At 43.6% G+C, this 14,692-nt stretch overlaps 1 protein-coding gene across 1 annotated transcript in view; it reads left to right on the top strand.

Annotated features, from left to right (window-relative positions):
* The window catches only part of SLC6A15 (solute carrier family 6 member 15), a 90,207-nt gene that overhangs the window by 48,601 nt on the left and 26,914 nt on the right, over window positions 1-14,692 (top strand). Inside the window, exons 6-8 of the mRNA XM_040408545.1 lie at window positions 1,411-1,521; window positions 13,044-13,285; window positions 13,373-13,565. Of these exons, the coding sequence (XP_040264479.1) occupies window positions 1,411-1,521; window positions 13,044-13,285; window positions 13,373-13,565 (546 nt within the window). The remainder of the gene's footprint in view (window positions 1-1,410; window positions 1,522-13,043; window positions 13,286-13,372; window positions 13,566-14,692) is intronic.

Here is a 14,692-nt window from a genome sequence, read left to right as displayed (position 1 = left end):
ACGCAACACAGAAGCCATCCGTGTTGTGTCTGTGATTTTCACTGACCCATAGACTTCAATTGCCGTGTTTGGTCCGCATTATGGACCAAAGTAGTGCATGTCTCCATGATGTCTCCCATGGTCAGTAAAAAAATACTGATGTGTGAACAAACACATTCAAGTCAATGGGTACGTGTGCTGTCTGCAGAAAATGCGGACAACACACGTCACTGAAAAACAGAAATGTGGACCAGGCTTGACTATGTGAAAGCTGCCAAGGAGTTGGCCTAAAAAGAGAAAAGTGTCTAATTTGTAGAAAGAAGCGCCAAATCTATCACACAATGTGCACCACTGTGATGAATTTGGCACGTCTTGTTAGTGCCTGTCTATGTTTAGGCTGTCTAATTATTGTACGGGTGAAACTCGAAATTTTTTTATATCGTGCAAAGTTCATTTATTTCAGTAATGCAACTTAAAAGGTGAAACTAACATATGAGATAGACTCGTTACATGCAAAGCGAGATATTTCAAGCCTTTATTTGTTATAATTTGGATGATTATGGCTTATAGTTTATGAAAACCCCAAAGTCTCACTTTTGAGGTACCCTTTGCTCAGGGGATGTGGATTAATTAGCTGACTAGAGTGTGACACTTTGAGCCTAGAATATTGAACCTTTTCACAAAATTATAATTTTAAGCTGCATTAATGCAATTCCTTTTAATTTGCATTACTGAAATAAAGGAACTTTTGCACGATATTCCAATTTTTTGAGTTTCACCTGTATGGTAAATGCAGCAGAGTTGCGTGCAGAAAATCAGCAGAGTTTATAGTAACAGCTCAGTTGGTAATATTTAAAAAACCTCATCCAATCTCTGCAGAAAATGTCTGCGCTGGAATTCACATATAACCTGACATGTGGTCTGAATTTTACATTTGCGGCATGTCAGTTTATGTTTGAGGATATCTGCCACGGATTTAACCCTTTGCAGTGTAGAGGGTGAAATCTGCATCGGATCTGCAGCGTTTCAGCAACAAAACCCACAGCAAAACCTTCATAATTTGGTGCTGATTTTGCTCGTGTTAATTTCGGACAGATAAGGACCCATGATGTGTGTGGCCATACCCTTAGATAGAGCTATCAACTATGAGCCAGTGTTCCCATTCACTGACAGCAAACACATCTTAAAATTGACAAAGACTGAGCCAAATAGTATACTATAAAAATAGCAGAAATAGTCATTATAGAATGATTCAAGCAGTCAGGGGACAAATGTAATTATCGCACTCATCCTAATGATCCCTGTCCACTAATTCTGGGGCAGCTATGCTTGCTTACTTCCATGGATCAGACTAAAACCTGCAGCGATCCCAGGAATGTCTAGGATAGGACTGTGACAAGGACTAACATATTCTTTATTTGTCCTCCCCAGGTCATGTATTTCAGTTCTCTTTTTCCATATTTGGTTCTTACCTGTTTCCTTGTACGAGCTTTGCTCCTAAACGGTTCAGTTGATGGCATCCGACACATGTTCACCCCAAAGGTAAGAGTATAAGTATAATTTTGAGTCCTTAATCCTTTCCCCCCCATTTTTGTGTCTGTGTATGTTTCAGGAAAAAAATCTATATCAGTAACTGTTCAGAAAGAGACACCAAGCTTTTACAACTCCTGAGTGGTACATTGCCATCCATAAACCTGAGATGTCTGTCATAATGGTAAATGCTCCTCATAAATCTGCTCTGACTGTAAGACTCTGTTCACACCACATTTGGTTGGTTTATATTGTACATCTGACATACACAACGGTAACATCTGGACTTGTGCACCTGTATGGTATAGTGTTGCATACATCTGAATATTTGCCATGGTATAACTATCTCATCTTATACTGGCTACCCTTGTATTATGAAGGTTATTTGGCGAAGTGCTTGTATACCGTACCTTCCATGTGTGTGCCTAAAGGACACTCTTTTAAAATACGCACAATCCATATGGCACATGTATCTGATATTGTCTGTGTGCACAGTGGATTTGAAAAACCAAACAGAACACGATGAGAGTGATAGTTCTAATTGGATTTCTGGTACGTGATGTGAAAGCATGTCCCATGGTCCTGTGTAGTGTCCTATGATTCTGTAAAGTGTCCTTTGATACTGTATGGGTTTCCTGCAGTGTAAAATATACCTTGTTAGGGTTTCACTCCATGTCTACAGTATACATTTACCGTAAATGCTGGCAAAACTCCCATTAATTGGACCTATAGGCCACCATTAGTGTTCTTTTGACCACCAATTGGTGGTAAGTGCCATAGTTTTTATTATTTTTTTCTACTGCACGGACTAGAGAATACAAAGGCATCCAATAAAAAAGTCAAATCTTTTTTTTTTTTTTACCATGCGCGACTTCTGGGTGAATCCTCCCAAAGCAAGCCCTGGACGTGCTCTGCTATCGCAGTGTGAAAAGAGCTTCAGAGTTTTGTCAGTTTCTCAGGAATAGGTGTGAACGGGAAGCATGCATAGATTGTATCATCCCTGCATCTGTGCTAGTGGCTATGAGGACAGTACATCTATAGAGATGTGTGTAATATGGCTAGATCAGCTCTCTGTTGCTGCAGCCGCCAGTTACAAGTTCCCTTGGGTGAAGACATAACATAGAGTTGTAGGAGGCACTGTTCTGAAGTGGTGGTAAACATGAGGCGGGAAGAGACGGAGCGATGACGGTGAAGGCTTGCTGACCTTCATTAAGAAACAATACAGATTACGACTACTAAATATATATAAATATATATTACAGAATGTAGTCAATTCTACTTAATTCTCTTCCTAAAGTTGTCTTGGCTGATAGTCCTTTTGGCATACTTTTGGCCTGTATACATCAATATACCCTTTTTTTAACCGTTTCAACACTAATGAAAGCGCAAAAAAAAAATATGTAAAGGACGTGCACAACCATATAGGCAGCACTGTCAAAAAGTGCACACCTGTGATTTCGTAGTAAAGAGATCACAGAGAGGCACGGAGCATTATCAGTCATGTTAATGCTCCGTGCCTCTGCAGTCTGCATCGGGTCTTGGCTCTCTTTCACGGAGCGGATGCCACGCACGGCATCCGCTCGTGTGAAACAGCCCTTACAGTTTGCAACTATAATGGCAGCAGCGATTCCTCAGTGTGGCAGCTTTGTCACTAGTGTTAAGCGCAAATATTCGAATAGCGAATATTAATCGCGAATATCGCAGCTTCGCTAATTCGCGAATATTTCGAATATATTCGTCATTTTTTTACATCTGAACACATGATTCCTCCCTGCTTCTTTCTTGTGGGTCAATGAGTCATTGGCCCTCAAGCAACTTAAGCAGGAAGGAATCATGTTTTCATATGGAAAAAAATGACGAATATTCTAAAAAACAAATATATAGCAATATAGCGAATATTCGTAAAATACACATATAGACTGCAATTTAGCTAATATAGTGCTATAGTATTTTTTTTTGATAGTGTAAATTTTTTCCAAATATGAAGTTCAGAAGAGACCAAAAAAATTAGACTATAAAAAAAATTGTAGCACTATATTAGCTAAATTACAGTCTAGTTGTGTATTTTACGAATGTTCGCTATATTGCTATAACTTCGTTTTTTAGAATATTCGTCATATTCTAAAACAAGAATATATAGCAATATAGCGAATATTCGTAAAATACACATATTAGACATAGCCATAGCCAACCAATAGGAAAGTTGCCTTATACAGTTAAAAAAAAGTAAAAAATCACAATACGCGAATAATTAAATCGCATATTATTCGCTATAAATAGAATAATGCAGAATATTCGATTTCGACGAATATAAGATGAATATTCAATTGAATATTCACGAAATATTGCAAAATCAAATATGGCACCTCTCGCTCATCACTATTTGTCACCATGCACAGCTGAGATAATGACAACATAGTGTCTTTTCATGCCGCATTTTCCTGTGTCCATCAGAGGTACATGCTTGGATATTTTCCTGATACTTACCCATGATAAATGCCACTACTTAGGCTACATGCACATGACCGTTCCGTTTTTTGCGGTCCGCAAACCGTGGATCTGCAAAAAACGGAAGCCACCCGTGTGCCTTACGCAATTTGCGGAACGAAACGGGCGGCCCATTGTAGAAATGCCGATTTTTGTCCACAAAACGGACAAGAATAGGAATATATTTTTTTTGCAGGGCTACGGAACGGAGCAACGGATGTGGGCAGCACACGGAGTACTGTCCGCATCTTTTGCGGCCCCATTTAAAACAAAAACTGCGGCTCGGATGCGGACCAAAACAACGGTCGTGTGCATGAGGCCTTAGGCATACAGTGGCATCTGTTGCACATGGTAGACATTTTTTGCACTAGATACCTCTGTATGGAATAGCACCAAAACACAGTGTGAATGCACCGATGCTGATTCTTGAAGTTGTACTGTGGGACCGGTTTTGCAGTGTGCAATGTACGCTCTTGTCCTGCAGAATTCATCTAAAAATTCCTTTAGATTATTATACGGTGATAGTTGTTTCCCTGGAAAATAGTTCACTCCAAATCATGGAAAAATCTATTTGTATTTGGAATTCAGTTTTCATTTTTTTAAGAACTTTTACCATATTAAAAGCTGTGTACTGTTTGGTTTTCTGTTGATTTGCATTATTTTAATCATAAAAATGCAAACACAATGGCTCAATTCTAGACATTGGCTCCATAGCAGGAGACAGTTATCTACGTATTTGGTGCCAAAAGGACTTCTCTGTGATGTCAATAGTATGTCACTGTTTGGCTTCACAAACAAAAAAGTACTATACATCTACTTTGCATAATGTAAAAATAATTTAACTCTTTATTATCCCCATGCCATGATGACCGGTAGTCTTTAGAATCAATTCACTAGATGTGAGGTTCACTGAATCATTATGGAAAATTAATGAAGAAGAGAATATTAAAAAAAAAATTCTCTCACTTCAATTTAGAGATTTGATCTAATATGTGGAAGAACCCATGAGCAAGTGTTCAATTCCCAGCAGCACCACTAGAGGGGTAATAAAGCATTACATGTTGTTCTTTAAAGGGGTTATCCTAGAAAAGATAATGACTTATCCTCAGGATCAGCGGGGGTCCAAGTCTTGGCATCTCCACCGATCAGCTGTTTCAGGGAGCCACTGCGCTCACCAAAGCTCCGACGAGCGATGCAGACTCCTGGCAGCTTTCAGAAGACAGCGCCGTACATTGTATAGTGGCAGTGCTTGGTATTGCAGCTTAGGCCCATTGACTTGAATGGGACTGAGCTGCAACTAGGCCACATGACCAATGTACAGTACTGGCCTAGGAAGAGGCCACAACGCTCAAGTCCTCTTCTAACAGCTGATCAGCGGGGGTCCCGGGTGTCGCACCCCCGCAGATCTGGTACTGATGACCTATCCTGAGGATAAGTCATAAATAGCTTTTCCTGGATAAGCCTTTTAAATAAATGGGCTCTGTGGATGAACCTGAGTGATTAGTTCCCTTGTAGCACCACTACAGGGTAAATTAAGCATTATGTGTCACTCCCTACGGGCTCTGAAGGAACCCAACAGACATTCAATTCTCTGCATTGCCCCCACAGGCAAAATGTAGTATCATCAATGGGCTCTCTGTGTAATGCACGGCCATGTTGGGTCCTCCAGAGAGAGAATCATTATTTGTAGTCACTCTTTGCGCCAGCTAATTGATAGAGGTTCTGACTGAAGGGATCCACTCTTTTTACTCAAATTTGAAGTCAGATTTTCTAAACCAAACAAGCCAACCCTTTTGGAAGTAAAAGCACAGCAGGACTCTATGACACTACCCTTGGTATATAGCAAAGCCCTTAAATTGTATTGCTTACTTTATAATTAGAGTTTAGTTCGGGTTCGTACCGAACTTTAGGTTTTTCGGCACCCGAACCCGAACATTTACGTAAAAGTTTGGGTTTGGTGTTCGGCGCTTTCTTGGCGCTTTTTGTAAGGCTGCACAGCAGCCAATCAACAAGCCTCATACCACTTACCCCAAAAGGCCATCACAGCCATGCCTACTATTGGCATGGCTGTGATTGGCCAACTGCAGCATGTGACCCAGCCTCTATTTAAGCTGGAGTCACGTAGCGCCGCCCGTCACTCTGCTCGGATTAGTGTAGGGAGAGGCTGCAGCTGCTGTGAGGGAGAGATCAGGGAAAAATCTTATAAAGAACTGCTTTTTTACTCAACGATCTACGGCAAATGTGTTTTGTGGGTGCAGTGCACAATTTTTTTAAGCCTGCCCTGAGCCAACTACTGCTGAAAACGAACTTTTTTTACTTCAGTTTGTCAATATCAATACATAATCGGCAGCCATTTTATGCAACGATAGTGCACCAGCACAGGATATCTGCATGTCTGCAAGTCCAGAAATACAGCCTTTTGCTTACTGGGGTTAAAAAAAAACTTTTTTTCATATAGTGCACATCTAGGATTAGACGTGCATAAGTGAGTGTCACATTTAGGCCAGAAATACAGCTTTTTGCTTACTGGGGTGAAAAAACCCTCTGATATACTGCACATCTGGGATTAGATGTGCATAAGTGACTGTGAAATTTAGGCCACAAATACAGCTTTCTCATACTGGGGCATACTGGGGTGAAAAAAAACCATCTGTTTCATATAGTGCACATCTAGGATTAGACGTGCATAAGTGAGTGTCACATTTAGGCCACAAATACGGCTTTCTCATACTGAGGCATACTGGGGTGAAAAAAAAACACCTGTTTCATATAGTGCACATCTAGGATTAGACATGCATAAGTGAGTGTCACATTTAGGCCAGAAATACGGCTTTTTGCTTACTGGGGTGAAAAAAAAAACATCTGTTTCATATAGTGCACATCTAGGATTAGACGTGCATAAGTGACTGTCACATTTAGGCCACAAATACGGCTTTGTGCTTACTGGGGTGAAAAAAACCTCTGATTTACTGCACATCTGGGATTAGACGTGCATAAGTAAGTGTCACATTTAGGCCACAAATACGGCTTTGTGCTTACTGGGGTTAAAAAACCCTCTGATATACTGCACATCTAGGATTAGACATGCATAAGTGAGTGTCACATTTAGGCCACAAATACGGCTTTGTGCTTATTGGGGTGAAAAAACCCTCTAATATACTGCACATCTGGGATTAGACGTGCATAAGTGACTGTCACATTTAGGCCACAAATGCGGCTTTGTGCTTACTGGGGTGAAAAAACACTCTAATATACAGCACATCTGGGATTAGACGTGCATAAGTGAGTGTCACATTTAGAGCAGAAATACGGCTTTGTGCTTACTGGGGTGAAAAACCCCTCTGATATACTGCACATCTGGGATTAGACGTGCATAAGTGATTGTCACATTTAGGCCACAAATACGGCTTTGTGCTTACTGGGGTGAAAAAAACCTCTGATTTACTGCACATCTGGGATTAGACGTGCATAAGTGAGTGTCACATTTAGGCCACAAATACGGCTTTGTGCTTACTGGGGTGAAAAAACCCTCTGATATACTGCACATCTAGGATTAGACGTGCATAAGTGAGTGTCACATTTAGGACACAAATACGGCTTTGTGCTTACTTGGGTGAAAAAACCCTCTAATATACTGCACATCTGGGATTAGACGTGCATAAGTGACTGTCACATTTAGGCCACAAATACGGCTTTGTGCTTACTGGGGTGAAAAAACCCTCTAATATACTGCACATCTGGGATTAGACGTGCATAAGTGACTGTCACATTTAGGCCACAAATACGGCTTTGTGCTTACTGGGGTGAAAAAAACCTCTGATTTACTGCACATCTGGGATTAGACGTGCATAAGTGAGTGTCACATTTAGGCCACAAATACGGCTTTGTGCTTACTGGGGTTAAAAAACCCTCTGATATACTGCACATCTAGGATTAGACATGCATAAGTGAGTGTCACATTTAGGCCACAAATACGGCTTTGTGCTTACTGGGGTGAAAAAACCTTCTAATATACTGCACATCTGGGATTAGACGTGCATAAGTGACTGTCACATTTAGGCCACAAATGCGGCTTTGTGCTTACTGGGGTGAAAAAACACTCTAATATACAGCACATCTGGGATTAGACGTGCATAAGTGAGTGTCACATTTAGAGCAGAAATACGGCTTTGTGCTTACTGGGGTGAAAAACCCCTCTGATATACTGCACATCTGGGATTAGACGTGCATAAGTGATTGTCACATTTAGGCCACAAATACGGCTTTGTGCTTACTGGGGTGAAAAAAACCTCTGATTTACTGCACATCTGGGATTAGACGTGCATAAGTGAGTGTCACATTTAGGCCACAAATACGGCTTTGTGCTTACTGGGGTGAAAAAACCCTCTGATATACTGCACATCTAGGATTAGACGTGCATAAGTGAGTGTCACATTTAGGCCACAAATACGGCTTTGTGCTTACTGGGGCTGAAACTCAAGCCCATCAGTCTGTCACATCACCCCCGTGCAAATCGGGGAACCTGTCTGAGCCTCAAGTCATGCAGCAGTCTCTTATGCTGTTTGAAGACTCTGCTGGCAGGGTTTCCCAAGGGCATCCACCTAGCACTTCCCCAGGGGTGGAAGACATAGAATGCACTGACGCACAACCACTTATGTTTCCTGATGAGGACATGGGAATAACACCTCAGCACGTATCTGATGATGACGAAACACAGGTGCCAACTTCTGCGTCTTTCTGCAGTGTGCAGACCAAAAAGGAGGTCAGGGAGGAAGACTGGGTGGAAGACGATGCAGGGGACGATGAGGTCCTAGACCCCACATGGAATGAAGGTTGTGCCACTGACTTTCATAGTTCGGAGGAAGAGGCAGTGGTGAGACCGAGCCAACAGCGTAGCAAAAGCGGGAGCAGGGTGCAAAAGCAGAGCAGCCGTCGCCAAAACAGTTCGCCTGCTACTGGCCACCGTCACCAGGGACCAAGCACACCAAAGGCAGCTTCAAAGAGATCCCTGGCATGGCACTTCTTCACACAATGTGCTGACGAAAAGACCCGAGTGGTTTGCACGCTGTGCCATCAGAGCCTGAAGCGAGGCATTAACGTTCTGAACCTTAGCACAACCTGCATGACCAGGCATCAACATGCGAGACACGGGCTGCAGTGCAGTAAGCACCTTCAAAACCAAGAAAGGGCTCAGGCCCCTCCTGCTCCCTCTTCTGCTGCTGCCTCGGCCTCTTCCTCCGCCTCTGAAGGAACATTGGCACCTGCCACCCAGCAAACAGAGGATGTGCCACCAACAACACCACCTCCGTCACCAAGCATCTCCACCATGTCACACGGAAGCGTTCAGCTCTCCATCTCACAAACCTTTGATAGAAAGCGTAAATTCCCACCTAGCCACCCTCGATCCCTGGCCCTGAATGCCAGCATTTCTAAACTACTGGCCTTTGAAATGCTGTCATTCAGGCTGGTGGACACACACAGCTTCAAACAGCTCATGTCGCTTGCTGTCCCACAGTACGTTGTTCCCAGCCGCCACTACTTCTCCAGGAGAGCCGTGCCCTCCCTGCACAACCAAGTATCGGATAAAAACATGTGTGCACTGCGCAACGCCATCTGTGGCAAGGTCCACCTAACCACAGATACGTGGACCAGTACGCACAGCCAGGGACGCTATATCTCCCTAACTGCACACTGGGTAAATGTAGTGGTGGCTGGGCCCCAGGCGGAGAGCTGTTTGGTGCACGTCCTTCCGCCGCCAAGGATCGCAGGGCATCATTCTTTGCCTCCTGTTGCCTCCTCTTCCTACTCGGCTTCCTCCTCCTCTTCTACCACCTCCTCATCCGGTCAGTGACAGACCTTCACCACCAACTTCAGCACAGCCAGGGGTAAACGTCAGCAGGCCGTTCTGAAACTGATGTGTTTGGGGGACAGGCCCCACACCGCGCAGGAGTTGTGACGGGGTACAGAACAACAGACCGACGAGTGGTTGCTGCCAGTGAGCCTTAAGCCCGGCCTGGTGGTGTGCGATAATTTGCGAAATCTCGTTGCAGCTCTGGGACTAGCCGGTTTGACGCACATCCCTTGCCTAGCGCATGTGCTGAATTTGGTGGTGCAGAAATTCATTCACAACTACCCCGAAATGGCTGTCTGTGCGCGCTTCCGGCATTTTCATCCTGCCACCGCTCGGCTGTCTGCTCTACAGCGTAACTTCGGCCTTCCCGCTCACCGCCTCATATGCGACATGCCCACCAGGTGGAACTCCACCTTGCACATGTGGGAGAGACTGTGCGAGCAGCAGCAGGCCATAGTGGAGTTTCAGCTGCAGCACGCACGGGTGAGTCGCACTGCGGAACAGCACCACTTCACCACCAATGACTGGGCCTCCCTGCGAGACCTGTGTGCCCTGTTGCGCTGTTTCGAGTACTCCACCAACATGGCCAGTGGCGATGACGCCGTTATCAGCGTTACAATACCACTTCTATGTCTCCTTGAGAAAACACTTAGGGCGATGATGGAAGAGGATGTGGCCCAGGACGAGGAGGAGGAAGAGGGGTCATCTCTAACACTTTCAGGCCAGTCTTTTAGAAGTGGCTCAGAAAGAGAATATTTGCAACAGCAGAGGCCAGGTACAAATGTGGCCAGCCAGGGCCCACTACTGGAGGACGAGGAGGAGTAGGATGAGGAGGAGGAGGATGGGGATGAAGCATGTTCACAGCAGGGTGGCAACCAACGCAACTCGGGCCCATCACTGGTGCGTGGCTGGGGGGATACGGAGAATGCCGACGATACGCCTCTCACAGAGGACAGCTTGTCCTTACCTCTTGGCAGCCTTGCACACATGAGCGACTACATGCTGCAGTGCCTGCGCAACGACAGCAGAGTTTCCCACATTTTAACGTGTGCTGACTACTGGGTGGCCACCCTGCTGGATCCCCGTTACAAAGACAATGTGCCATCCTTAATTCCCTCACTGGAGCGTTATCGGAAGATGCGCGACTACAGACGCAAGCTGGTAGACGCGCTTCTGAGAGCTTTCCCGACTGACGCCGGGGGACAAGTGGAAGCACAAGGCGAAGGCAGGGGAGGAGGAAGAGGTCGCCAACGCAGCTGTGTCAGCGCCAGAACCTCAGAAGGCAGGGTTAGCATGGCTGACATGTGGAAAAGCTTTGTCACCTCGCCGCAACAACCGGCCCCAACTGCTGATATGGAGCGTGTTAGCAGGAGGCAGCATTTGAACAACATGGTGGAACAGTACCTGTGCACACGCCTACACGTACTGACTGATGGTTCTGCTCCATTCAACTTCTGGGTCTCCAAATTGTCCACATGGCCAGAGCTTGCCCTGTATGCCTTGGAGGTGCTGGCCTGCCCTGCAGCCAGTGTACTCTCTGAACGTGTATTTAGCACGGCAGGAGGCGTCATTACAGACAGACGCAGCCGCCTGTCCATAGCCAACGTGGACAAGCTCACGTTCATTAAAATGAACCAGGCATGTATCCCACAAGACTTGTCTGTACCTTGTGCAGAATAGACAGTTCTAACAGCCTCAACCATCCATCCTTGTACTCAAGTGCACTTATTCCTTTTTTTTTTATATGTGCCAATATTTTGGGGGATACCCCTATGTAAAAATGCAAAATAACACACATCTGTGTTGGCTACCTATTCCTCCTTCGCCGCCGCTTCCACCTAGACCGCCATGTCAGCCTACTCGGCCACATCCACCCATTCACCGCCTCCTCAACCTCTTCCTCCTACATCATTCCTAATTTAATTTTTTTTTAAGGTCTTTTATGTTTTTTTAATTCATTTACCTATCCACATTTGTTTGCAGAGCATTTGCCATGCTCTTACGCACATTTTGTTGCCTTTTGCAGCCCACTAGCTCTTTCCATGACATTTTTACAGCCATTTTAGTGCTCAAAAGTTCGGGTCCTTATTGACTTCAATGGAGTTCAGGTTCGGGGTCAATTTCGTGTCCCGAACCCGAATTTTTTTTTCAAGTTCGGCCGAACCTGCCGAACCCGAAAATCCAGGTGTCCACTCAACTCTATTTACAATACATTCTCATGTTTGCACAGAGCTTTTTTTTTCTTTTCTTTTTATTTCATAAAAAAAATGACCATGATGAAATGATTGTTTTTATGACTGTATATTACTATGCATGTCAGACTGTAGCATTTTATGTGACATATGAAATGACTTTTTTATGTTTTTGATGGAAGCAATCATTAATCTTGTATACAGTGCCACCTAGTGTCATGTATCATAATTGCTACTCCCTTGCAAAGAAATGTATAAATCTGAGGCATGGTTCAATGTATGTAATTTACTTTTCAACAAAAATAAATTTTCTCAGGCCTGAGATAACTTGATATTACTGAGCTAAAAGAAAATGCCCCAAAAAAAATGTTAAAATAAAGGAAAAGTGCAAAGTATTATTATTAATTATTAAAGTGGTTGGCCGCTTTCTGGCTACTTGTGACCAATGTGTATGTAAGATGACGGTGTGGCAGTTGGTAATATAGATTTTGTTGATATTCTGTTCCATTTTCCATATTTCATAAGTCATGTGCCCTTGTTAGGAAAATTTTCTGTGCTGTCTACATAGAAGTCCTGTCCATAAGGTGGCCGCAGATGGAGGGTCATGTGACCAGACACATCACCTTCTCCATTCAAACACACTGCACCTGTGTGAAATGTCCAACAGTAGTCGGGATGGAGGAGACATCACATGGAGGTGATTTGCCTGGTCACATGATCCTCCATCTGCAGCTATTTTATAGACAAGACCTCTGTGTGGACAGCACAGAAGAACTGGCAAACAAAGTATATCTTATTAAATATAGAAAATGGTGCAGAATTTCAATAAAGGTTATATTAGTAAGTGCCATATAGTCATTATACAAACACGTTGGTCAATAGTGACCAGAAAGTGGACAACCCCTTTAAGTATGTTCAGGATAAATAACTTCGGAGCATTTTGCAGCAGTCTCAAGAGCACAATTACTCTCATCTTTCTTAGTAACTTTTTTTTCTCATTTCAGCTTGAAATAATGCTAGAGCCTAAGGTCTGGAGAGAAGCAGCGACACAAGTGTTCTTTGCTCTGGGTTTAGGATTTGGAGGAGTTATTGCCTTTTCAAGCTACAACAAGCGAGACAACAATTGCCACTTTGATGCCGTCTTGGTGTCATTTATCAACTTCTTTACATCAGTTTTGGCAACATTGGTCGTGTTTGCTGTATTGGGATTCAAAGCAAACATTATGAATGAGGGCTGCATCTCTGAGTAAGATTCCCGAGTTCTTTCATGTAATTGTTTTAAAAGGAACGTCAGCACATTAAATATTCTTCATTAATGACTTTATTATTGCAGGAATGCAGGGAAGATTGTGAGACTTCTGCAAGCGGGCAATCTCACCCATAGTGTCATCCCGCATCATGTGAATTTCTCCAGCATCACAACACAGGATTACCAGTTGGTGTATGATATTATTAAAAAGGTTAAAGAAGAAGAATTTGATGCGCTCGGATTGGCAGCTTGCCAGATAGAAGATGAGCTTAACAAGGTAAACCTATACCTCAGAGCAGCGAGCCCAGGAGGAGCAAGTGGAGGATGGGATTGGTAGTAGTTCTGACAATGATAGTTGCACACACGAATCACAGTGCCAATCCTCACACTGATACCCCCTATGGCCGTGCAGTGACAGGAATGTTTTCTTCCATTGGGGCCCACTCTGATGTTGGGGCACCTGCAAGATGGTAGTTGGGGTGCCATTAGTGTTTAGTGTTGGTCCAGGTGCGAGGTAGGAGGGGTAGGTACAATGGCGAGTGTATGGCAGTAACCAGGCCAGGTGTGATAGTCCCTCTTTACTAAAGTGCAGAATAAGAGTAGTACTATATCTGACAGTAGCACAGTAAGGCACAGTTCCATGTAGTTCACAGTACATTTCTTCCCCAATAGTAATGAATAAATAGCAGGGAATGATGGAGATTGTAGTACTCCTTCACTCCGTCTCTTTCTAAAGTCTCTCTGCAGAACCTTAGGCATGCAGTTGAGGTTCTTAGCAGATGTTTCTGTAATTTCCAGGATGAGGTCTACAGAATTGAGTTATGGTTGGTCAAACTATCTCGAAGTGTGGAAAGGTGTGTGAGCAATGTTCCCTTTCACGGCAGCAAAATCTTTCTCTGCCATAAACATGCACAATACCTTGCTGTCTGACTCTAATGCATGGCCTTGCAGATTCTGGACCCACTAGTTTCCTTTCTGGAGCACTTTTGTAGTAGAATAGCTTGCTTGGGTAGCTGTAGTCAGAGATAATGGTTCTCTGGAACTCGGGCCTAGCTCTGAGGAGCTTGTACAATATACAGTCGTGGCCAAAAGTTTTGAGAATTACATAAATATTGGAAATTGGAAAAGTTGCTGCATAAGTTTTTATAATGGCAATTTGCATATACTCCAGAATGTTATAAAGAGTGAACAGATGAATTGCATAGTCCTTCTTTGCCATGAAAATTAACTTAATCCCAAAAAAAACTTTCCACTGCATTTCATTGCTGTCATTAAAGGACCTGCTGTGATCATTTCAGTAATCGTCTTGTTAACTCAGGTGAGAATATTGACGAGCACAAGGCTGGAGATCATTATGTCAGGCTGATTGGGTTAAAATGGCAGACTTGACATGTTAAAAGGAGG

The sequence above is a fragment of the Bufo bufo genome, chromosome 1 (genome assembly GCF_905171765.1).
Source record: "Bufo bufo chromosome 1, aBufBuf1.1, whole genome shotgun sequence".
Classification (NCBI taxonomy): Eukaryota; Metazoa; Chordata; class Amphibia; order Anura; family Bufonidae; genus Bufo; species Bufo bufo.
This window is presented reverse-complemented; position numbering and strand designations above follow the sequence as displayed.